Source organism: Onychomys torridus, chromosome 11 (assembly GCF_903995425.1).
Source record: "Onychomys torridus chromosome 11, mOncTor1.1, whole genome shotgun sequence".
Taxonomy (NCBI): domain Eukaryota; kingdom Metazoa; phylum Chordata; class Mammalia; order Rodentia; family Cricetidae; genus Onychomys; species Onychomys torridus.
Genome location: NC_050453.1, coordinates 4442380 through 4467507, shown reverse-complemented (window position 1 = coordinate 4467507; position 25128 = coordinate 4442380). Strand labels below are relative to the sequence as shown.

The following is a 25128-nucleotide window of genomic DNA, read 5'->3' as shown; positions in this document are numbered from 1 at the left end:
TGATGACCAATATTCCTAAAGCATGCTCCTCAAAGAAGCGGGATCTCAGACTTTAAATTCTTAGCTCTGAAATTCTCTTATCCCTGTCAGATTGAGTATCACTAACAGTTACCGTAGGAATGAGCCATATCTTTTAGTCTTAGCTTTTAGTTAAAATTCCTCCATTTAAAGTCAAATATCCATGACCCCAAGAAACCAGGTCTCAGTGATAGACTTGATCTAAAGAATTGCAGGGCAGCATGTCCAGGTCTGTGTATAGTGTATCTTTGTCTGTGCGATCACCTTTCAACCTGAGATTTTCCTTCCCAAGGCTTTGCCTCTGTTAATTGAACAAGGAGACGGCTTTTCCCAGGTCTTAAAGATGCAGCCTATCATCCAGCTGCAAAGGATCAACCAGGAAGTCTTTTCAAGCTGTTCCAGGAGAGCAGATACCAAGCCCGACAAGTCTGTAACACAAGTAGAAACCACGCCAACTGAGATTGCAGCCAGGAAAGCCTCGAATATAGTGCTGAAGAGAAAGCATGCCCCAGACTGCTCCCAGAGAAAGCGCTACCCGCTGCGGCCAAAGAGAATTGATCTGGATGTATGAGCTCTGTTTGTTGGGGGATTGGAAGTTAGTGCTCTCAGCATCCAGGTCACGGTCTGCTGCCCCAGGGGACTTCATTGAAAGTAACTGTGACTATGTACAGGTGCAGTGCACCATTCTGCTTGTCCTGGGCTGGGTCTCCCTCTGCAGTGGGTAAAAAGCCTGTGGAGTATTGCACAGACCCATCAGTGTCCTCAGATGCTATCAGTCCCAGCTGCCTTGCAGCCTTCAAGGCATCCCAGGGAGATGTGCTCTGAGGGGTTTTCTTGATGTGCAGCTTTCTCTGTGTGCGAAGCTGTGAGGTGGTTCTTTGAGGCTTGTGGACTGGTGTTGGCTCTGCACAGCAGCCCACTTGTTGCTAGTCCAGTTAATCAGATGAACGCACAGAAGATGGGCCTGGCCTTGGCTTTGTTCCACAGACACTTAATTCACAATTTTAGGGTTTTGTTTTGTAAGATAAAGGAGAAGGCTATTATTTGTGCAGGAAATTAAAATTTTTTTGTCTGTTTTCAAGACAGGGCCTCTCTGTGCAGCCTTGGAACTCACTCAGTAGACTAGGCTGGCCTTGAACTTACAGAGATCCACCTGTCTCTGCCTCCTGAATGCTAGGATTAAAGGTGTGCGCCACCACCACCCAGCTGTGCAGGAAATATTCTTAAAAAGAAAACCTGAGGCTGGAGCCTCTGTTTCTTTCCTACGCTTTCATTTCCATAGGTCTTTGAACATAGTTTGACTGGGAACTGATAGTTTCTTTTAAAGTCCTCATTTCTAAATAGATTTTTCCAGTTCAAAGTATATATTAGGGTTGATTGACATGCCATTTTACAGCAGATCTAAGCAGAGTGAACTGCTCCAGTTAAGGACATTTGTGTATCTGATATAATGTCAGACCTAAAAAGGGTCTCAGCAAACTTACACTCTGAGATTTGGCCACAGCCTCCACAGCCTCTTACATTGTGTCTCTTGCACGGTACATTGCAGATAAGGGCCTCTAGCTTGCACGGTACATTGCAGATAAGGGCCTCTAGCTTGCCACCTATTTCCTTGGTGATTATACACTATTGTCCATTTTCAGAGAAATTTACTAATTATGGCTTGGAAAATCTGTGTTGCTCTTGCTTGGTATGTCCTAAAGATCATAAACATCTAGGTTTGTCTGTTTTTCTCAATTGGAAAAGCCTTATGGTGAGGCCACTTTATGGGACTTGTAGATTCTGTTTTACTGTTAAAATTTGAGATCAGTATATTTCATACAGAGCAATGTTTTGTTTTTTAAAATAATATATAAAGACCAAAATCTTGGCACATGCTTTCTCCAGCTAACAAGGCATTCTCGGTACCTACTTCAGTAGGACAGCAGCAGGCTGGCAATCGGTACTCCAGTGAACTGACCTTTGCCTTAAATCAGTTTTCGACTTCAGAAGGTGGCTGTGGTTCTGTGCCTTTCATGGCATTTATGTTCTGTGATTGATTTCACTTCAGAAGTATCCAAGCAGGCAAGGCTAGGACACCAGGCTGTGAGGTGAGGCAGTGGATTAGGCTTGCACACCAGGCTGTGAGGTGAGCCAGTGGGTTAGGCTTACACACCAGGCTGTGAGGTGAGCCAGTGGGTTAGGCTTGCACACCAGGCTGTGAGGTGAGCCAGTGCAGTGGATTTCCATTGAGCAAATGCTGTGTGGCAAGATGGGAGAATGAGCTTGGAGGAGTCCCACTAGATGGTTCTAGCTGGACTTGACAAAGTCACATCTTGAAAGGCCCCTTTCCACACTTAGGATGTGAGATTGTGCCAAGAGGAGTTTGTAGTGATGAACTTGGTCTGGCATGAATGTGACTTGACCCTGTGGCTAGAGCACTTACTTAGTAGTGACCTTTGAGAGGTGTTCGGTCCTAGTGCAGAAGCTGAGTGACTGGGGGACTCCAAGGAGACTGGAGCCCTCTTATCAATGGTGGTTATCTTCCAAGGGGACCTTTGGTAGAGGTGAAGACGCTTTTGCCTATTATAAGGTAAGATGTTTGTGTGTGGCAGCGGGGTACTACTGTCATCTAGTGAACAGAGGCTGCACATGCTCTGCACGTGGCTGACACAACTAACCATCTGCCCCAAGACCAGTGGCACTGAGGTGGAGGAGCCTGCTGAGGGAGAGTGGTCCAACAGCATGAGGAGGTGCGCTTATTGCAGCTTTCCAACCTCTCTAGGAAGTGTGCCGTTTGTGTCGGCTGTACTTAACTCTTGTCAAATACCCCACTGTCAGCCCTCGTAAGACAGTGTGATTTATGTAGACCATTGAATATGTAATAAAAAAGGTCAATTCTAATTGCACTTTTGTTGAGTTTAAAGGGGTGCATGTTGATAGAGTTAAATGATGTCGTGTCTTGGATTTGCTCTTAAGTATTTAAGTAAAGAGAAGGGATAGATTAAGCAAATGTCTAAGAAAGGTTGATGGCGTTGAACCTATGTGATATAACATTTACTTTGCTCTTGGAAATTATATACATATATATATATATACATATATATATATATATATATATATATACACATACATATATATATATATATGGACATATATGTATGTATGTATCTTTAATTTGTTTTCTTAGGAAGCAGCCAGCCCAGCAGATGAAGCTTGGAGTCTTTGGAAGCCCAGCTCTGTACCGCAGGCACAGCAGTGTAGAAGCAGTGATGAATAGGCCTAGGCTATAACAGGAGTTATGGCTTCTTAGGCCAGGGGTTAGCCACATGAGAGTATTGAAACTGAAATGACGGGAAAACTGAAAATTTCTGTCTCCATTGGAAAAGGGAGGCTGAATTGGAGAGGGTCTTAAAATTCCTTGTGAGGGATGGAGAGATGGCTCAGCAGTTAAGAGCACTGGCTGGTCTCGTAGAGGACCCAGGCTTGATTCCTAGAACCCACACAATGGCTCACAACCATCTGTAACTCCAGTCCAGGGGATCTGATGCCCTTTTCTGGCTTCCTTGGGCACTCACTACACACATGCGGTTCACAGACCTTCATACAGGCAAAAGATTCATACACATTTTTAAGAATTTCTCTGCCAACAAAATTTAAACAAAAGGCCAAATCTAGGCCCTGGGAAGAGAGAGCCCTCAAGAAGAGGCAAATTCTTAATGTCAACAGTTGAGGGCTGGTGAGATGGCTCAGCAGGTGAGGGGACCTACCACCAAGCCTGGTGACCTGACTTTGATCTCCAGGACCCACATTGTGGAAGGAGAGAACCTACTCCCACAAATTGTCCTCTGACCTCCACATGTACACTATACACGCGTACTGCCCCCTACACACACACACACACACACACACACACACACACACACACACACACTTCATTTTTGAGATGGTGTTACTATGTAGTCTTGGCCTGGAACTTACTATACAGTAAGTTCCCTCAAATCCTTGAACTCACAGAGATCCACCTGCTTTTGCCTTCCACATGCTGGGATTAAAGGTTTGTACCAACCATGACCAGCCGTAAAATGTTTTTTAAATTAATGGTTGTGTTGGCTTCTTGTTGTGTATAATCAAGCCACTGAGTGGTTGACTTGAAAGGCAGTGAAGTAGGCAATGCGTGTCTCGGAGGAACATACAGAAACAGAAATATGGCCAGAGCAACACCGAGTGTTGTGGATGTGAATGTGGGGTTGCCCAGTCCTGGCATGATAGGTTGAGAGGTGGTGGACACCTTAATCCCAACATTATGGAGACAGAAGCAGGTCGATCTCTGTGAATTTAAAGGCTAGCCTGGCCTACACAGAAAGGCCAGTCAAGGCTGTGTAGTGAAACCCTGTCTCAAAAAAAAAAAAAAAAAAAAAAAGTCACCCAACATAGACTTTGGTCTCCGTGTACACACAAACACACACACACACACAAATTAATTCTGTGAAAGCCGTCTCTGGAATTATATATATCTGGATTTGTGCATGTGAGTGCATGCATGAGTGCTTGTGTATGTGTGCCCGATTGTATGGGTGCAGGTGCCTGTGAGCAGTCTTGTAGAGGCCAGAGTAGGACATCCATATCTTCCTCTGCCACTCTACCCGATCGTCTTGGACTCTCTTTCCCTATTCTCTCAAGTTCTGTTTAGGCCTGCCTGGCCAAGTGACCAGTGAGCTCCCAGCTCCAGCCCTATGGAGACTGGGTTACAGGCACCCACAGTCATACCTGGCTTTTTACGTGGGTGCTGGGGATTTGGACTCAGTCAGGTCTTTCCTTGTAAGTGCATTTACCCACTGAGCCTTTACGCAGCCCCTAGGTTTCCTTTCTTAGCTGGATGGTGGTATTGTGGCTGTATGAATGCAGGTCGAGGTAACAGTGCTTATATGTAGTTAGATGTGATGGCCAGCAGGAAAATTTAAAAGTACGATGAATAAGGAGACTGGCTTCATGGCACATGCCCATAATCCCAGCACCTGGAAGGCTGAAGCAGGAGGATTGAGAGTTTGAGGCCAGCCTGGGCTGCCAGGCAGTACACCCTGTGTGTGTCACCACTATACACATATAAAAAGGGTAAGACTAATGTGACAGGGTTAGCTGTTGAGCCTAGATGAACTTCTTTCTCTGTTGGAAAGTTTTATAATAAAGGTTTGAATTAAGTGGTCATTTTTCTTTTTTCTTTTTTCGTTTCTTTTCAAGACAGGGTTTTTCTGTATAACAGTCCTGGCTGTCCTGAAACTTGATCTGTAGTCCAGGCTGGCCTCACACTCACTGAGATCCACCTGCCTCTGCCTCCCCTGAGTGCTGGGATTCCAGGCGTGTGGCACCACCGCCCAGCTAAGTAGTCATTTTTCATGTAAGTTCCTTTACTCCACACTCTGGCTCCACAGTAGTAGTTCTAGGGTGTGGGTGAAGATCTCCACCTGTGCAAATATCTCCCCACCTGTCCAGGACATCAGTGGTAGCTGAGGACCTCTTGGGGAAGAAGTAGGACAAGAATTCCCTGGACTTTGACCTCCTGAAGGAACGTGGGAGTGAAACTCAGACTTTGGCAGTTTCTGTGGAATCAGATGTTTGCAAGAAATGGCTTTGTCTGTTTCCAGAAACTGCAGGAGAGCATTAAGAAATCCATAAACATATACAGCCCCCTGCCTGGGATGACGGACTCTGTCTTCAGCCAGTCCCCAGCCCAACCTCAGTACCCCCAAGTGAAACAGGCATGTCAAGGTATGGCAGCAAGGGGACCGTGACCAGCTTCACCTGGTGTCATCTGTGAAAGGGGCTCCCCCAGAGATCTCACCCACTGCTGCATGAGACCACTTAACATAGCCGCCCAGCATCCGAATCCTCAAAAAATAGCAATTTCCTAATGAGATTCCCTTTCTCTTTCATGCCTCCCTGAAATCTGATTAAAATGTTCTACGGACAGATTTGCTCCATCCACTGGGTCGCCTGTTCTTTCTCCTCTGCTTGTTCAAGATAAAAGATGGCTCAGGGAATGAAGGAGATGCTAGGTGGGGGAGGTCGTTAGCAGGCAGCGCAAACTGGGCTGTAGCTCAGTGGTACAGCTCTTCCTAGACTGCTCAAGGCCCTGAGTTCAGCTAATAGCGTTGTTTAAGCAGCGGATAGGAAATAATGGTTTCTATGTTGTCCAGGCTGATCTGTTGGTCCTTTCAGTTTTGAGACAGGCTCTCACTGTGTAGCTCAGGCTGGCCTCAAACTTGACCTCTTCCTGTCTCAGCCTGCTGAGGGGTTCCATACATGTGCCACCCCCACTCTAGCCTAAGGATGATCTCAATCTCCTGGGCTCCAGTAATTCTCCTGTCTCAACCTCCCAAGTAGCTGAGAATACAGACATGGGTCACTGCATCTAGCTAAAATCCACCACACCCCAGAATTGTACAAAAATAGATTTTTATAACCATTTCAGTTTTTGTTTTTGTTTTGTTAATTTTTTAGGAGACAAAGTCTCATTCTGTAGCCTGAGCTGGCCTAAAGCTCACTCTATAGCCTAGGCTGGCTGCAGACTACTGGTGATCCTTTTATTTAGTCCTCTGAGTCTGAGAATACAGGTATGCTACTGTTACTGTTTGGGGGTCTAGATTGGGGTAGTCATCTCTGCCAGTTAAAGAATTAAAAGTCAGGGAAATCTAGAACACAGCTGGGAGCACCAGGGAGATCTCAGACACCACAGGCATAATCAGCCAGAGAAAGGCTTTATTAGAGGTGAGGATACACACAGCAAGGCTCACGGAGAATGACCCTCTGCTTTGTAGAAGGCAGACTCCTGAGCCCTAGATCCAATCTTTCCTTGAAGTCTCTGGGTTTTAAGGGTCTTTGAGGGGCCTTCATCCCCTAGATGAAGGAAGGGAGGCTGATGATCCATGACTTTGAAAAAAACATGTCCTCATCCAGCCTTGAACTTTCAACCAGTCCATAGCCCACTGATGGCGGGGGGGGGGGGGGGGGGGGGAGCCCACCAGGCTGTTGATCAGGAGTGTGAGGAAGGGGCCAGAAATTTGCCATCTTTATTATGGATGTGTGGCCTCTCTTTCTCTCTAACTCCTCTGAGGGGTCTGTCCAACCCCTAGTCCCTCACCACCACACCTGAAAACAACTTAATTTTCAATTCCGTGGGGCTAGAGATCAAGGCCAAGGTCTTGGGCACAATGAGCAAGCCTGCCACTGAGCTCATGCCCAGTCTGTGAAGGAGACAGCAAGGTGTTGGTAGTTCCCACACACTAGGTGGTTTTGGTTTTTTTTTTTCTCCCATGTTCTAAGATCTGCTGCCATCCTCAGAACCCCCTGAGGTGGGGCAGCATCACCCCCTGTCATGTGGCTCTGGCTAAGGCCCACTCTGGTCTCAGACATCCTCCGTGTTGCATCACAGCCTCTTGACTGTTTTGTTTTCAACAACACAAGCCAACACATGGTGACAAGAGACATTTCTGAGTTTCCTGGGACCCAGGCACAGCTAACATAAAGCAGTAGGGACAATTACAGAAGGAAACAGTTGTTTAAAGCAGGTCAAATGTGTTTTGCCAGTTGTGGCTCGGGTTATACCAGCCACCAAAGCCAGGCTGGCTTCATTACAGGATGTGAACTGTCCTCACTACTCAAGACACCACTTACAAAATCCTCTGAATCACTGAACTGATTTAAGGGTTGGTTTTTTTTGTTTGTTTTGTTTTGTTTTGTTTTTGTTTTTTGAGACAGGGTTTCTCTGTGTAGCTTTGCGCCTTTCCTGGAACTCACTTGGTAGCCCAGGCTGGCCTCGAACTTACAGAGATCCACCTGGCTCTGCCTCCTGAGTGCTGGCATTAAAGGCGTGCCTCACCACCGCCCGGCTGATTTAAGGTTTTGAAGCATTTTCTAGACAACTGGGTTATCACACTTTAGGAACAGCACAAGCCTCACATTTAATCCATTATCCTTTCTCTTCAGAGAAGCTAAACTTTAACCATCATTTTAGTGGACTGCCGACCATCGTCTCTGTCTTCCCAGTATATATACTTTGAGAACGTCTGCTGACTTCCATCCACTTTCTGGGCTAAGCCTGCTCCCTCCCAACCCTACCTGGGGCAGTCTCGGGAACTATGAAGGCTGGCTGGTACAGGCCCTGTGAAAGATGCAGTGTGAGCACCGCATCCGAATCTACAGAAGCAGACTCCTCCATCTCCATCAGCCCATCTGACACCAAAGATCCAGGCCTGGTGGCCTTCTAATGATGCCTCACATCAAGTCTATTTGTAAAATTTCATTTTTACATGGTTTGCTTGCAAGTATGTCTGTATGTGCACCATGTGTGTGCAGTGTCCACAGAAGCCAGAAGTGGGGGTCATAGTTCCACCCCTGAAACTGGAGTTCCAGGTGGTTATGAGCTTCCAGATGAGTGCTGGTCCTATGCAGTAGCAGCTTACACTGAGCCGTTTCTCCAGCCCCACTCAGTTCCGTTCATAAGATATCACAGGCCAGCCCAGACTCAAAATTGGGTCAGGCAGATGTGGTTGGGTTTTTTTGTTTTTGCTTTTTTTAATTCTTTGGGGGTCTGCCACCCAGCTCCCCCAAAAATACTATGAATGCCTGGCCTTAGCTTGGCTTGCTTCTAGCCAGTTTTTCTAACTTAAATTATCCCATTTCCTTTTAACTACGTTTTGCCTCTGGGCTTTTTACCTTTATTCTATGTATCTTCCTTTCCTTTTTACTTAGGGCTGGCTGGGTGGCTGGGTGGCTGGCCCCTGGCGCCCTCCTCTCCCCTTTTCCCACTCACTCCTCGCTCTCCTGCCCTTGATGATTTCTCCTATTTATTCTTTTTGCCTGCCAGTGCCCCCCCCCCCCCCATCTTTTCTTCTGCCTAGCTTTTGGACATTCAGCTCTTTATGAGACCATCAGGTGTTTTAGACAGGCCCAGTAACACAGCTTCACAGAGTTAAACAAATGCAACATAAAGATGCAAACATCTTGATCATTAAACAAATATTCTACAGCATAAATGAATGCAACACATCTTAAACTAATATCCCACAACAGGCAGGGAAACACACAAGGCATCCATACTGATGAGTAGCTCACTGTGGCATCAGATTCATGGTCCTTTACAACAGCCTCAAAAACTGACACCTGGAGAGATGGCTCAGTGGTTAAAGCAGTACCTGCTCTTTCAGAGGACCTGGGTTCAATTCCCAGCACTTATAAGGTAGTTCACAAATGTCCGAAACTCCAGTTCCAGGGGATCCAACACCTTCTGGCCTCTGCAGGCACCAGGTATACATGCAGTACACATACATACCTGCATGCAAAACACCTGCGTGCATAAAGTAAAATTTGACAAAGTCAACTTAACCCCCACAATCCCTTCATTCAGTTGCATATTGCATGACTCCCAGCACTCGGGAGGCTAAGGCAGGAAGGTCAGAAGTTTGAGGCCAGCCTGTGCTACCCTGTGCTACCTGGTGAGACTCAATAATAAATGACAAATAACTCCCCTCCCCCAAATCACACTGAGACTCCATCCCCCACACTCAGTGCATGAGTCCCATGGATCCCTACGTAGAATGAACACTTGTGAACACTTGTAAGCAGCAGCCCGCTGGAAATGCAGCTCAGGTTTGAAGTGCTAAATGTCTGCAGCTATCTGTGAAGTCATGTCTGCAGGGGCAGCCTTGCTGGTCTAATCTGTTGGGGGTCATCCCATAACCAGTTACATGCCATCCCACCTCTGGGGAGGCCATCATCTATGACTAGGGCCTTTCTGTAGTCCATTTGAGACACAATGAGCCAATGGGTAAACCGCTCCCGGAGGGGCTGGTCACATACAACACCTCGAGGGGCCCCTGTCTAGTTGGTCAAGGAGGACTTCCTAGAAGCGGTGGTTTCAAGATCCTCTTGAATAATGGGAGAACACAACACTCACTGTGGGTCTTTGGGAAGGAGGTGTGAGCTAGACAGAGTAAAATAATGAAGTAAAATAAAATGCAGAGAGCCAAGAGCCAGACAACAATAGGAAATAATGAATGGAAGGTCACATCGGGCAAGTAGTTTTGAGAACTGTCCAGTCGCTTTCTCTAAATGTTTCATGGCATCAGGTGCCTCAGCAAAGGCTGGGCTCCCAGTAGGTGACCCAACCACACTGTCAGCACTGCCAGGGCTCTGTGCGCACAGCTTCCCAGCTACTCCGGCAGGATTCAGTTTGAGGCCCCAAGTAGCCAAGGCTGTTAGCTCTCAGCTTCTTGGGTACCCAGCGGCACTACATTTAGAAGCGGCTTGCAAAGAAATGAGGAAGCAGGGGGCAGCAGATGGACTTGGGCTTCCTGGAGCTTCCAATCTGCCCCTAAGAAACCAGAGGTGGGGGAGGGGTGGGGAGAGGTGGGGTGGGGCTGTATCCCAGGCTGGCCTGGGACTCATTATGTAGCTGAGAGTAACCCTGGAGTCCTTGTCATGACTGTCCTTGGCAGGCAGGGCTGCACCACAGATGGCTTAGGCTGTGCTGGGGACTGAACCCAGGGACAAGAGCACACGAGGTGTCCTTGTCAACCAGATACAAACTAGAGTCACTTGAGAAGAGGGACCCTCAGTTGAGGAATTGCCTCCATCAGATTGGCCTGTAGGCAAACAGAGGGTATTTTCTTGATTAGTGATTGATGGGGGAGGGCCCAGCTCACTGTGGGCAGTGCCACCCCTGGGCAGGTGGTCCTGCATGCTGTAAGAAAGGAGGCTGAGCAAGCCAGTAAGTAGTGTTCCTCGTGGGTTCTGCTTCAGTTCCTGCCCCAGGTTCTTGCCTTGGCTTCCCTCAACGATGGACTGCAAAATGTTAAGATGAAGTAAATGCTCTCCTCCCCAAGTTGCCTTTGGTCAGTGTTTTGTCAGGACACCAGGCAAGCCTTTGCCCAGCTGAGCTATGTGCCCAGCTGGTGGCCAGAGCTCTCTAAAAACATGGTCCCCAGACACGTCCCTTGTTAGGGCACCCATTCCAGGAGCCCCTGGGTCCTGGCCTATTCTTTGTAACCAGGCTTTCCAGGACGTCTGGGAGGAGCCTTGGCTGGAAACAGAAAATCTACATTTTTCCTTCTTGATCCCCCATTCACTGAGAAAATGGCCAGTTCTGAGAACTGCCTGTGTGGTTCTCTGTGGCTCTTATTAGGAAGTTCATGCTTCAGCCACAGGCTGTAAGGCTTAGCAAGAACTGCCCACAAGATGATCCTAAGCCAGGTCAGAGAGGGTGAGCCTGAAGTCAGCTCAGAGAACCCGCCCCCAAGTCACTGCAGGCGGCTCCTGGCTTTCAGAGAGGCCAGATTTCAAACGGCCCAGGAAAGTGATGTAAACAACAAACCTGGAAGAAGGGGCTCAGACACCAAGGATGGACCTTGGTGGAGCACCCAAGGCTGGGTGGGTCAGTTTCCTGAAGGTTCTTGGCAGATAGAGAGGCTGGTGCCTTTCTGCCTCCACTGAGGGGAGAGTAAGGAAATACATTTGAGGAGCATGAGGGGCCAAACACAATCATGAGAACTTGCAGCATTAGCGCTGTGGACATAGTGGGGGCATGGGCACAGATGAGTTAGGTGGATCAGAAGTACACCCCAGAGGCCTTAGACCAGGAGATGAAGGCTTCTTACCTGCATGTGTATCCATCATGCACTGCCCTGTGCCAGGGTGAGACAGGCAGGAGAGTAGCTCAGAGACATAGTCTGGACTTCTGGGCTGCGATGCATCTGCAGAGGCCCTGCGAAAACAAGATCCAAAGCAAAGCTGAAACAGTTCATTTTAAAGGATTAAGTTTGAGTAACCATGACTGGGGTGATGCCTTAGTTGATTAAGGGCTTGCCTTGCAAGAAACAGTTTGATCCCCAGCACCTACTCAAAGAGCCAGGATGGCTTAAGTTTGTAATCCCATCACCGAAGAGGTTGCACAGGTGGATTCCTGGGGCTCACTGGCTAGACAGCCTGGCCTACCTGGTGAGCTCCAGGAAACTGGGAACTCTATCTCAAAAAACAAGGTGGAAGGTACCTGAGAAATGACAGCTGAGGTTCACCTCTGGCTTCCACATGCAAGTGCCACATGTGATCACACAACATGTGAACACACACATGCTCACATAGAATTGGATACTGGGAAAACTTTCAGCTACATGTTTGAAGAAATACAATCGGGAAGGAAAGAGAACGATACATTTCATGACCGATCCTGCTAAAATGCATGGAAAAGCAAATTGAGACGATAGGTGGATGAAATTCGAGTTTACTAGACAGGAAAAATAAACATTAACAGGACAACAAAGTCAGCAAGGATGCAGGACTCAACTGGCAGCACTGATGGAGAGAGCAACGGGTAAGAGCACTGGCTGCTCTTCCAGAGGACCTGGGTTCAAGTCCCCGCACCCACATTGCAGCGGCTCACAAATGTCTGTAACTCCAGTTCCAGGGGATCTGATGCCCTCTTCTGACCATCAGGCATGCACGTGGTGCACACACATGTGTGCAAGCAAAATAAGTCTAAACATTTTTAATAGAAGATAAAAATAAGGCAGAGCTCATCATAAATTTAAAGAGATAACAAATCCCTAAGGTCAAGAAAATCCTGTGTATTTAATGACTTCCTGGTATTTCTGTGGTGATTACTTCTTACCCATCTCTAACTAGTCGATTTGTTTGTACTGACAACAGATCTAGGATACCTCGTTCCACAGAGACTAAAAAGATAATTCAGCCCAGGTAATTATGTGATACATGTAATTTTTAAGAGTTGGCAGACTTGGAAAAGTCCCTGTTAATTTTTTTTTTTTTTTTAAATATCTCAGTTGTAATTTTCAGGACATTTCATGGTTTCTTGTCCTGTGATTCATGTTGAAGTTCTTAGAACTGATATTTAGTTAATTAGTCACTGATGTCCCCGGGAGAGTGGCTCACAAGCTGGGTGTCGCCCTCACTCGGGAGAGGGTTCCAGGTGACAGCAAGACAGACTGTGCTTGTATCTTTACAACCCCTCTTCCTTGTGACTGGAGCAGCCAACAGTCCCATCAGCACTGATCTTCTCCTCTAATGAACTGTTTTCTCTTGCATAATGGGAGGTTTCTCATAACTGGTCTATGGGTATGACATTTCTACTGATTGCTAATCCCTGTGGTAATTGCTTTTTATTTCCTTGGTTTTATACATTTAAATCTTTTCAGTTCTTTAATATGTAAACAATTTAGAGGGATATATGCCATGTCCTGCACAAATGGGAAGATGAATCAAGACTCTACCTGTTAACTTGTTTAATGAAATATTCTAGTGTATTTCCAAATACACTAGAATATGGTTAAAATGCCATATTCAAGGGGCTGGAGAGATGGCTCAGCAGCCAGGAGTGCTGGCTGACTTTCTAGAGGGCAAGTTTGATTCCCAGCACCTGCATGGTAGCTCACAGCCATCTGTAACTCCAGGTCCAGAGGACCCAAAGGCCTGTTCTGGCCTCCACAAGCACCAGGCACAGACATACGTGCAGGCAGAACACTCATACACTTAAAATAGCAATAAGAAGTTAAGTCATACTCAAGCTTTTTGAAAAGTGTCACTCATGTTAACAAGAAACACACAAAAAGACCAGGAGGTACTTTACACTGGTGTGCTGTTTGTATTAAAGTCCTGGAATAGCAAACTTTGTTTTGAAGAGTTGTAAACAAGAGGGACTCTGACGCTTACCGATTTCTGTCTGATGACACAGAATTTTCAAACTGGATGTTTCGGGTGTTTGGTTCAAATCTGACTTCCCTCCACCACCCACATAATTCTGGTGCTGGGATGTGTGGGAGGTGTTTTTGTCTACTAGAACATATACTGTTGCACAGCTCTAGCACAGAGGACAGTGGAAATATTCCTGGAGGTCATACAAAAAAACCTGTCTCTACACAAACGTGTCTGTAAACCACATACATAGATTTCCGTGTGTAAACTTCCCTGGCTAAGCCTTCTTCTTCTGGGGCCCCTCAAATGCTTGCACGCAATACTGATAGAATCCAGGGGGTTAAGGAATGACGAGTTGAAAAGAGACAATGATCTTACCCATTTGTGGTTTAAATCTCTCCTTTTTACAAATATGTTAACCATTGGAAATGTCCCCACAGGTTCCTGTTTGGAATGACTTCCCCAGTAGGTGGCGCTATGTTGAGACACTATGGAACTTTTGGAAGGTAGGGTCACCAGGACCAGGCCTTTGAAAGCTGTGGTGCCTTAGGTTCAGGTTGGTGTTCTCTGATTACCGTCCAATCCGTCAGCAGTGACGTGAACAATCTGCTGCCATGAACTGCTATAAATCTTCTGTAGCATGTCTTGGAAGCTTGGAGACTAAAGCAAGTATTTTCTCCCTTACTTTCCCCGCCTTTCCTTATTCCATTTCCTGGTCTGTGTTTGTGGCATGCATGTGTGTGTGTATGAATGTTTGCATGTTTGGGAGCACACGTGTGGGTGCCTGAGGTTGATGTAGAGAATCAATCTTGATCACTCTTCCACCAAGTGACAGGGCTAGTCTCACTAGCTTGCTCTGGGGATCCCCGTCTCTGCCTCAGAAAGCTGAACCTCCAAGAAGGCCACCACAGCCATTCCAAATTTACAAGGATTCTGGGAATCTGAACTCCCGTTCCATGGCTTGTCTCTCACTTCTCTCTAACCACTGAGCCGTCTCCCTGGGCCCCTTAGGTTGGTTCTGACAGGTATTTTGTTCACTGTGTGGCAAAAATGACCAATGCACTCATGAACACATATCACCGGGTGAACACAGGCAAGGCCCACTCTGGGTCAGGATGAGCCTGTGGTAGTGAGGCATATGAACCTTCCATTCAACACGCTCCCTGCAGCCTGGCCTTGGCCTCCACCATCTTCCCAGCCTACCCCAGCTTTCCTGGATCATGGTCCTCACCTCCTGTGTCTCCTTGTTGCTTCCAATTTGTTCTTAAGATTTAAATATCCCGTTGCAAAAGTTACTGTCATGGCTCGGAAGGACACCCACAGGCTCCTGTTTTGGGTGCTGGATCTCCACTTGGTGGCACTATTTTGTGAGGTGACCAACAGAACCCCATAACAACTTACGTCAGATCATGCCATACCTCTGCTCAGAAGCCTTGAGTTTCCCACTATATTCCAAATAAAAGGTAGCCCTGAGTGAAGGGTTTTCACTGCCTCCTTGACCTCATCTCCAGGCATCCGCCTCCCTCCAGGCCACTCCAGACCCCGGAGTCTCCTGTAGTTTCTTGAATGGCCAGGCACTTCCACAAGGCCTTTGCTTCTGTGTTGGTGCAGCCTAGATCATGTCCTCCAGGTGTCTCCACCGCCCTGCACAGGAGCCTTGTCTGCTCTCCCTGTTTAAACACACACACACACACACACACACACACACACACACACACACACACACACAACCAGTGCACCCTCTCTTCCAGCCCTTGCTCTTCTATGCCATCACGAAGCAGACCACATCCAAAGTACTCCATTGCGTTTATATCTGACTAATCTGGACAGCAAGTTCCCTGAGATGGGGCTGACACAGTGGCCAGTCTCTGGTGAATGCAGTGGTCTCTACCCCTGGCTTTCTCTTCCCTAGCCTCCCCAGAAGCCCACAGGGCTGTCTTCTGAGAAAAGCCTTGAGAGGACACTCACCAGAAGGCGTTTCCTGAAGAGAACAGCAAAGTGAATTGCTCATGGGACTTCCAAGCATCTAAGCAGCTTGTTATTGGAAAGAACCATCTTCTGGTGAAGTGAATCACCCGAGCACTGAGCTCTGACCTACGCACCATCACCCAGCTCTGTCTTACAGTACCCTCTCACCCAGCTCTGACTTACAGCACCCCTCACCCAGCTCTGACCTACGGCACCCCTGCCCCCCCCCCCCCCGACAGATTCGGGGTCATCGTGGTATAAATAGGGCGCTGACACATCATACTATGTATCTTCCCAGTTCAAGGGAATACATTAAAGAAAAAAAAAAGATATTTGAAGTATTTTTTTGCTTTTTTATCTCTCTCCTATTTATTTTTGTTTTGTGTTGTGTTGAGACAGGGTCTCTCTATTTTGTAGCCCTGGCTGTCCTGGAACTCACTCTGTAGACCAAGCTGGTCTCAAACTCACAGAGATCCGTCTGCCTCTCAAGAGTGGGGAATAAAGGCCTATGCTACCACGCCCAGATTTTTTTTTTTTTTTTTTTTAAGGGTCTCACTATGTAGTTCTGACTGGCCTGGGATTTGATACATAGACCAGGCTGGTATCCTGGTCAGAAAAGGGTTGGTGTTCTGATGTGGCAAATGGGCTTAGCACTATAATCGCATTATGGGAGTAATAGATATGATATGCTATGTTATAAATGTGGAGTGTGTAAGGAAGCCAGCACCAACCTTTTTAAGAAGTTTAAGAAAGCAAATGGATCCAGGCGGTGGTGGCGCACGCCTTTAATCCCAGCACTCAGGAGGCAGAGGCAGGCAGATCTCTGTGAGTTCGAGGCCAGCCTGGTTTACAGAGCAAGATCCAGGACAGGCTCCAAAGCTACACAGAGAAACCCTGTCTCAAAAAACCAAAAAAAGAAAAAAAAAACCCAAAAACAAAACCAAAAAAAACAAAAAACAACAACAACAAAAAAAGCAAGAGATAGATGGTAATTCCAGGAACTCAGGGATGGCTCAGGGGTAAAGAGAGCTCGCACTGCTCTTAGAGAAGACCCACAATCCATGCCCAGCACCACAAGGTGGCTCACATCTACCCATAACTCCATTCCAGGGGGTCTGACACCCTCTTCTGGCACCAGACACTCATGTGGTGCACAGACTTTCATGAAGGGAAAAGAACTATCCCATGCCAGGCAAGGCAGCACACACCTTTAATCCCAGTGCTTGGGGGGCAGAGGCAGGCAGATCTCTGTGAATGCGATCACATCAATAGACTATGCTGATAGAAGTCCCTGGCTCTGTGGGGAGTACCCCCAGAGGACTTAGAATGTGGTGTAGCTTAGCAAAACAGGAAAGGGGCCATGGCAAGAATGAAAGCATGGGAGTGCACAGATATGTCCAGGAATTCTTCCTCCGTTCTTAAACATGTGTGAATGAAACTCCTGAAAGTTATGACCATTTGCCCCCAGAAGTTGCTTATTTTGCTAGTCTTTTGCTGTTTTGAGATCTTGTCTTGATATGTATCTCTAGCTAGCCTGGAATTTATTGTTTAGCCCAGGCTGGCTTTGAACTCATGGAAACCCTGCCTCAGTCTTCTGAGTGGAGGAACTGTAGGCTTAAGCCACCACACAATTAATAGAGTCACTTTAATTTTCAAGAACACAGGTCCTGGGCTGCCCCGCACCAAGTGCAGGGTGCTGTGCTGTGTGCATGCATTCTGTATACTGTATACTGTATACTGTATTCTCTCTCTCTCTCTCTCTCTCTCTCTCTCTCTCTCTCACACACACACACACACACACACACACACACACACACACACACGCGCACGCGCGCGCGCGCGCGCTATGTTGTTGATGGAATGAGGTCAAAACTGAAATCCAGGCGACACCCAGTGTGGAAAGACTCTGCTGGTTAGGAGAGGTATGTTGACACTGTCCACCTTCCGACCATCTCCACTCCTCTCCTGCCTGAAGCCAGGCAGCCAAGTTCAAGCAAGCTCCTCTCTTAAATGCTAGCAGAGAGCCATGCACACTGGGCTGGGACTCAGAAAGGCCACCTCCCCTACTGCCCAGAAACCAGAAGGCCAAAACGAACACCCTAGGAAGGCCCCTCTTGTCTGGTTCCCACCTGCCCCCCAGCTCGCGGTTAGTTTTCCTCCCCTATGCTCAGACCACAAACCTTTAACCGCTAGTTTTTTTTTCTTTTCTGGGCACAGTCATCTTGACTTCGCATTTTTTAACACTGGCAGGCAGGTGAAGAGGGGCGCGTGCGCTATGCCTCTACCTGGTCTGGCATGAACATAGCAACCATGTATCTTAAATCTTTTGCCAGGTGCCACCTAAATCTTGAAGAAGCAAAAGTAGCTGGTCCACGGAACCTTATCATGGTCTGCCCAGATCCCCAAATGAGAGACGACGGACCTCTAGCCTGGCAGATACACTCTTGGGAGCCTTTCCAGGTTTCAGCTAACAACCTCCTCTTGCCCCTCCCCCACATCAGAACTCACCCTCGGAGTCACCCCGCCCCCTCCCTCCTACTGGACCGGGAAACGCTGCCGTAGGGAAGCCCTAGGGCGCCGGCTGCCCAAGGAGCACCCAGGGACCGGCCGCGGTCCCTGCCCCCTGGCGTCGCGGAGGGAGGGAGTGGTCCAGGTGCCGCCTCGCCTGGAAGAAAGTCCCCCATCGCCGGTGACCCGGTCTGGGACAGGGAAGCCACCAACCCAAGCCACTCACTCCTGCTTCTCACTCCTGCTCCCCGAGAGCGGCCGGAGGTCCCCAGTGGCCGTGCGGCGCCAGTACCCCGTCCCCACCCACCCGGCGTCTCCTCCCGTGGGTGGGCTTCGTGGCTGCCACGTGACTTCCACGAAGCACGAGGCCCCTAGCGGAAAGCAACGACTTGGGTGGGATCCTGGACCCCGAGGTGCGGCGAGAGGGCGGGGAGAGGAGGAAGCGGGGGAGGGGTGGGAGCAGGGGGCGGAGACGGGACCGGACGGGACGCGCGGGGTGGGGAGGCGGGCACGGCGAGGAGCCGGGAGAGCGGGAAGCGGCGGGGCGGGGCGGCAGGTGCGGAGATGCGGGCGGAGCGCGGGTAGCAGAGCCCCGCGTTCCGGGCGCCCCGTGTGGTGAGCGCGCGGCATGTCGCAAGGGCCCCCGGCGGGCAGCGTCCTGCAGAGGAGTGTGGCGGCGCCTGGCAACCAGCCGCAGGTAGTGACACGGGGACCCGGTGCGGGGAGGGAGGTGGAGGGTAAAGGCAGCGCTCGACGTGCGTCCCAGCCGTGCGCGTCCCGCGCCCGGGAAGGATGCTGTCCATCCCGACTAGTCTGCGCCCGACACGTGGGTCCGCGCTGCTGGGGGCCACTTCAGCCTTGTCCACTGCCCGCGCTGGAGGGAAAGGGCCGGACCTCCGATTCTGGGAATTCAGCCCAAAGGGGCGGTTCGTCCCTGCATCTAACCCTCCCGCTAAGGTCGGCACGGGGGACGTGGGACCGTCGGACCGGTCAGCCTGCTGGTGTGGGGTTGTGCCTCTAGTGGGCAGACTCCACCCCCAACGCCGGTGGAAACTCCTCGCTCCCATCCGATCAGTCCCCCGGCTGTCCCCAACTTTCACAGCTGTACCACAAGAAATTGAGACAGCTGTTGGGACACTTGTTGGCCAGCTAGTTGCTTTAGCAACAACTGGTCCTATCTTAACTACCCCTCCCCCACATTCCCAATAATATGCTTGACACGAAATGTCCCAGGGTGACCCTGAAGTGTGAGCCTCTTAAGTGGAGTAAGTAGCCTTGTACCATTTGTTTCGCCTCTCTGAGCCTTGGTTTCGCTGTCTATAAATTGGACCCTATAGCATCAACTCCTGAGGGTGTTTGCACAGATTGTGTGAGCTATGGAGGATTTGTGTCTCTGTTAAGATATCTGCTGAGTGGGCAGGTATGATCATCTGTGACAGATGATAGGTCTGATTTATGGTGACAGATCCTGAGGACAGGCGGCATGCTGTCCCTTGGCCTGAGACTAAGAGGCATTGTTTCCTGTCAAGCACTAGTGAGGTGAACATCTGTGCATCTCAGGCCAGCCTCAGCAGCAGAGATGTCATATGAGTACACGACAGGTTCCTAGTTAATACATACGTTGGAAGGATGGGTGAATTGTGCTTACACTAGGATCTGTGAGGGTGTAAATCTAAAGTTCTGTTGTTTATATGGCCTGTCCCCCGGGTATATCAAGGCTCCTTGGATTGCTGGGTGTGGTGATTGATGCAGGCCTATAATCCCTGAGCTATGGAGGCAGAAGGAAGGTGGAGCATTCAGGGCCAACCTAGGCAACCTGAAATTCTGTTAAAAGAAAAGGGAAAAAAAAGACTACTTCTAGAAGACACATTTGACACTTCTGGGTTCTGAACGGTGTCTCCATGCCACTCCCCTGCTGTGTATGCTGTCTGTTCTTACCTGTGCTGGGGATTATACCCCCAGCCTCACACAGGTCGACAAGAGATCTGTCTCTAAGTTCCCTCCCCATCTAGACACCTTTTGGACTTTATCTTGAAGGATATTTTTTTTTCTCCTGTGGTGTTTCCAGTGCAGTTCTGGAAAGCAAGCCCTTCCCATTGAATAAACCCTCACTGTGGTAGGTGCATTTTTTTTGCCTGCCCACCTGATGCCACCTCATGAAGAACTTTTGAATATTTGGTTAAGAACTTTCAAGACACATCACAAATTTGCATTTGGAATAATCCTGACCTCTGAAAGAAAATGTCAGCCAAGCATTGTTCAAGAGAGCAAGCATGTCGTCATCGGTGTTCCAGACACTCAACGCACTGGTAGAGTTGTGTGGTTGCAATTAGTAATAAATGCATGATTATGGTCTGCACGGTTTCAGAAGGACTTGCCAGTGTGTGGTAGTATAAAGGCTGTGCATAGCAAGTTCTAGAGAGCAGATCCCCGGTCTTCCCCACTGTGAGGAGCAGTGACACTACAGCCCTTCCAGGCAGACACCCTGTGGGGAGAGGTTTGTGAACGTTGGGTTGGAGACCAGCAGACCTGAGTTCCACTTCCCACTCACCCTCATGCTGGCCATGATACCTGGAGAACTTCCCTAACCTGAGTTTCTTATTCCTCGTCTCTTAGTATTTTTGTTTTTTGTGGTCCTGGGTATGGGACGCAGGGCCTCACATATCCCACACAAACGTGACACCACTAGGCTGCACCCAGGCCTCTTATTCCTCATTTTTAAGTGACAGTCTCACTGTGTATTTCTCAGGATGGGTGTGGAGATTAACATAAAGCAACACCCCAGCATGGATTGGGTGCCCCTTAACAAGGGCCAGTGACCGTCCCCTGGGGGGTCGCAGGGAGTGCTGTCCATGGTGGCAGATGAGCCGGTGGAGCTCAGTGAGCAAGGCCGAGGAGACTGAGCATGTCACTTGGCCACATGTCTTCCCCAGAGCCCAGAGGATGATGACAGAAAGGTTCGAAGGAGAGAGAAAAACCGGGTTGCTGCTCAGAGAAGCCGGAAGAAGCAGACCCAGAAAGCTGACAGGCTCCATGAGGTGAGACTGTGAGGGCAGGACCACACGACAGCCACCACGGGACAGTCATCCTGTGCCCTGGGGAGGGGGCCAGTGATGACATTGCAGTGCTCATCACCGGTTCTACACATCTGATGTGCCGGGTCTTTCCAGCCTCGTGCTTTGCTTCTTTATTCACGGGCCTCTTCCCTTCCACCTCAGCCTTGGTGCTTCCCACACTCCATTTTCTCCCCCTATAGAACCAAATAAAGCCAAATGTGGTGGCATACACCTGTACTCAGCACCCAGGGAGGTGGAGGCAGGGGAACACCCAGTTTGAGGCTGGTTTGAACGATAGAAAGACTGTCTCAATAAACAACAATAATAATTGTAAACATTAAGGTGCTGAGGAAGCAGGTCAGCAGAGGGCTTGCCTGGTGTGCAAAAAGACGTCCTGGGTTTGAGTCTCAGTGACACGTAAGTCAGGCACAGTGGTGGATGCCCCTTATCTCAGCACTCAGGTGTGGAGGCAGAGAATCAGACATTCAAAGTCAACCTTGGCTTTATAGTGATTTTTGACCAGAAAAGAAAAGGAAAAAAATACTGGGAATAATGACGTGCACCTTTAATCCCAGCATTCTGGAGGCAGAGGCAGGTGTCTCTGAGTTCGAGGCCAGCCTGGTCTACAGAGGGAGTTCCAGGCCAGCCAGAGCTTTACAGTGAAACCTTGTCTCAAAAAAAGAAAATAGATAAATAAAAGAAGCTGGGTGAGCTGGCACTTGTTCAGATCAGGAGTTCAAGGCCATTTTTGGCTACCTAGCAAGTTTGACGCCAGCCTAGGCTATATGAGACCCTCTCCCAATCGAAAATAAAAATTGAAAAAGCTAAACAAAATGGCTCTTCGTGCTTTTAATTCCTTTTCAAATTCTGGCCTCATCCTGCGTGTATGGTTTGAATGAAAATGGCCCCTATAAGCTCATCTGCTCTGTATGGTGGAGCAGTTTGGGAAGGATTAGGGGCGTGGCCTCGTTGGAGGAGTTTGAGGTTTCCAAAGCCCACAGCTTTTCATTAGCTCTCTCCCTCTCTGCTTTGTGCCTGTGGATCAGATGTCAACTCCCAGCTCCTGCCCCAGTGCCTGCCTGGTGCCAAGCTCATCTACCTCTGGTTTTTGTCTTTGTTTGTTTTGGTATAATTTGCTTTTTGAGACAGTCTCACTATGGAGCCCAGCTACAGAGTCTCAGTCTTGCCTTAGCCTGCCAGTACTGTGATGACAGGCGGGTGCCATCACTTTCTCCTCCTTCCTCATCCTCCTCCCCCTTCTTCTCGGTTTGTTTTCTTTCCCCTTCCTCCCTCCCTCCCTCCCTCCCTCCCTTCCTTCCTTTTTTCCTTTGAGACAGGGTTTCTCTGTGTAACAGTCCTGGCTGTCCTGGAGCTCACTCAATAGACCAGGCTGGAACTCACAGAGATCTGCCTGTCTCTGCCTCCGGAATGCTGGGATTAAAGGCCACCACTGAGCGCCTGTCTCTTGTGGTGGATGTTTCTCTACGAACTTGGCCCACCATCAGCACTAACGATGAATTCATTGCTTACAGGCGGATCTTCACTTCTGTTCCACTGAGCTCCGCTACAAGCTCCTTGCATGCACTTTCATGGCAGACTGTGGTCTCTTCACCCTGAGACTTTCCCTTCTCACTACCTCCCCGGGTAGCTAATGGCGCGTACCCACCTTCCTTATCTTTCAAATCAGGAGTCTGTGTCTGAGTCTCCTCTCTATTACTAAACACCACAGATTGTGTAATCGACAAAGAAGACTATTTGGCCCAGGGTTCTGGAGGCTTGAAAGTCTCAAAATACGGTGCCACCTCTACTTGGTGTCTGCATAGCACCTAGTGAGGGCTTTGTGCTCTGTATCTAGTGAGGGCTTCCCACTCAGCAGCTAGTGAGGGCTTTCTGCTCTGCGCCTAGTGAGGGTTTTGTGCTGTGTGGTCTTATGGTGGAGGACAGGAAGGCCAGACAGCAAACAAATCAGAGAACTTGCTTCTGTAAACAACCACTCCCATCATAGCCCAACCATCAGTTAATGACTGAATTTATACACAAGAGCAGAGCATTTGTGACCTGTTCCTCTGAGGTCCTTCCTCCCAATATTGCTGTTTGGGAGCAAAGATTTTCAGGCCAGCCAGTTGAGGGGCACGTTGAGCCATAGCACATTTGTCCCCAGGATTGTGCTTTCCTTGACCTGCATGTGTAAACCTACACAATTCCACAGCCAGGGGGGCTCAGAGCTGCTCCCCCTCAGGACTGGTGAGGGTGAGTGATGTTTCTAACCTTAGCTGTGCACCATTGGGGTGCAGAGTTAAGACTTGGTGTAGCCCCCTCCCCCGTGCAGTGCCCACCTACCCCCTCCCCCACCTGCCCCCTCCACAGTGCAGTGCCCACCTGCCCCCTCCCTCACCTGCCCCCTCCACAGTGCAGTGCCCACCTGCCCCCTCCACAGTGCAGTGCCCACCTGCCCCCTCCACAGTGCAGTGCCCACCTGCCCCCTCCACAGTGCAGTGCCCACCTGCCCCCTCCACAGCACAGTGCCCACCTGCCCCCTCTGCCATGCGTGTTTCTCCAAAGCTGGTCAGGGCTTTGACAGCGTAGATGTTCAGTTGTTAGGAGAGAGGAAAGACAGAACGAACTCTCTCAGCACAATCGGAACACATTTAGATTGCACACACTTCAGGGAGCTGAGACCCACTGATAGAAACCTGCAGCATGTCATATGTTGTAAGTGTCTGAGGCCTTGCTGGAAGCAAGGAAGGGAGGCCTGGAGGCCAGGGTCTCCAGACGGGCTTCAGGGAAGGTCTTCCCATCTTTAGATCTGTAGAACTCCCACAGAAGAATGGCAGTACCTTCTGCCTCCTTCCTTCCCTCTTGTTCCTAAGGATTTGTGTTGCCAAGTAGCCTCCTCAGGGGACCAGGGGCTCCCCGTTAGTGTCTAGCCCTGTATTCAGACCATGTATGCCTGCTGGACAGCCAGGTCCCTCCCCTCAAGGAGGTTCCAGTCCAAACCAGAGGTGTATTGCCATTTGTAAGTGCTGAGTGATCATGTGTACAGAGGTGACCAAATGTCTTAGACAAGGCTTTTCATGCACCAAAACAGCAAATCCAGAAACACTTACTAAGCCCTTCCGCGAGTGAAGCATTGCTGTGGAGCCACAGAGAGACTTCATGTGTGTCCTTGGGAAGCATTTCCCTCCAGTGCTGGCAGTGAGCTGTCCAAAATGCATTCCACCATGCTACAATGACGATGTGAACAGCTGTGTCCGCTCTGCAGGCTCTGGAGAGGATCCATTTCCTAGCTTTTGTCAACTTCTGGGGAGTTCCATGTTCCTTGGTTCGTGGTCTTCCGTCTTCAAAGCAATTGCCCCAGCTCTCCCCGACTCTATTGGACCCACTGGGATTATCCCCTCCATTTCATGCTCCATACTCTCACCTGCAAAGTCCCTTTTGTTAAATAAGGTTCCTGTTCACGAGTCCCAAAGATTAGGACGGAAGCATCGTTAGGGGCCAGTGTTTTTCCTGCTACAGAAGGTAACAAATGCCCTTACGAGTGCCAAGAAAGGGCATGCAAAGGGCACATTCATTCTATCTCGGTGCCTCGTAGCTGACCTTGATAAAGTGAACCAGGAACTCAGGAGTAGTGCTGCCTTTATGCCTGCTGTGTCCCGTGTAAAGCCAGGGGTGGTGTGCCCTTGCAAGGGGCCCTGAGATGCTCTTCTGCCCAACGTCTGTGGGGCCTGGTCACTATGCCCTTCCCAGATCAAGGCAAGTTGATCTGAAGCCAGTCCCCTCTGGCTTCATTCTCTTCCTCGCTGGGACTAGACACACAGGTGAAGAAAACCACCTCTGTGCATCACCTCTGCAGGGTCCACACTGTTGAGGAACTCTGTCAAGTAGGTCAGGACCA

At 49.1% G+C, this 25128-nt stretch overlaps 1 protein-coding gene across 5 annotated transcripts in view; it reads left to right on the top strand.

Moving 5' to 3' along the window:
* The window catches only part of LOC118592923 (basic leucine zipper transcriptional factor ATF-like 3), a 47990-nt gene that overhangs the window by 16728 nt on the left and 6134 nt on the right, over window positions 1-25128 (top strand). The window contains exons 6-7 of one of the 5 annotated variants that reach the window (XM_036201996.1): window positions 14142-14207; window positions 15614-15961. The exons of 1 other annotated variant lie outside the window; for it this stretch is intronic. In XM_036201996.1, coding sequence (XP_036057889.1) covers window positions 14142-14207; window positions 15614-15703 — 156 coding nt within the window. In that variant the 3' untranslated portion in view covers window positions 15704-15961. Of the gene's footprint in view, window positions 1-310; window positions 1117-14141; window positions 14208-15613; window positions 15962-18726; window positions 18875-21110; window positions 21216-25128 lie in introns of those variants that run through there. 3 more of the 5 variants (XM_036201998.1, XM_036201997.1, XM_036201993.1) reach the window with 3 other exon arrangements.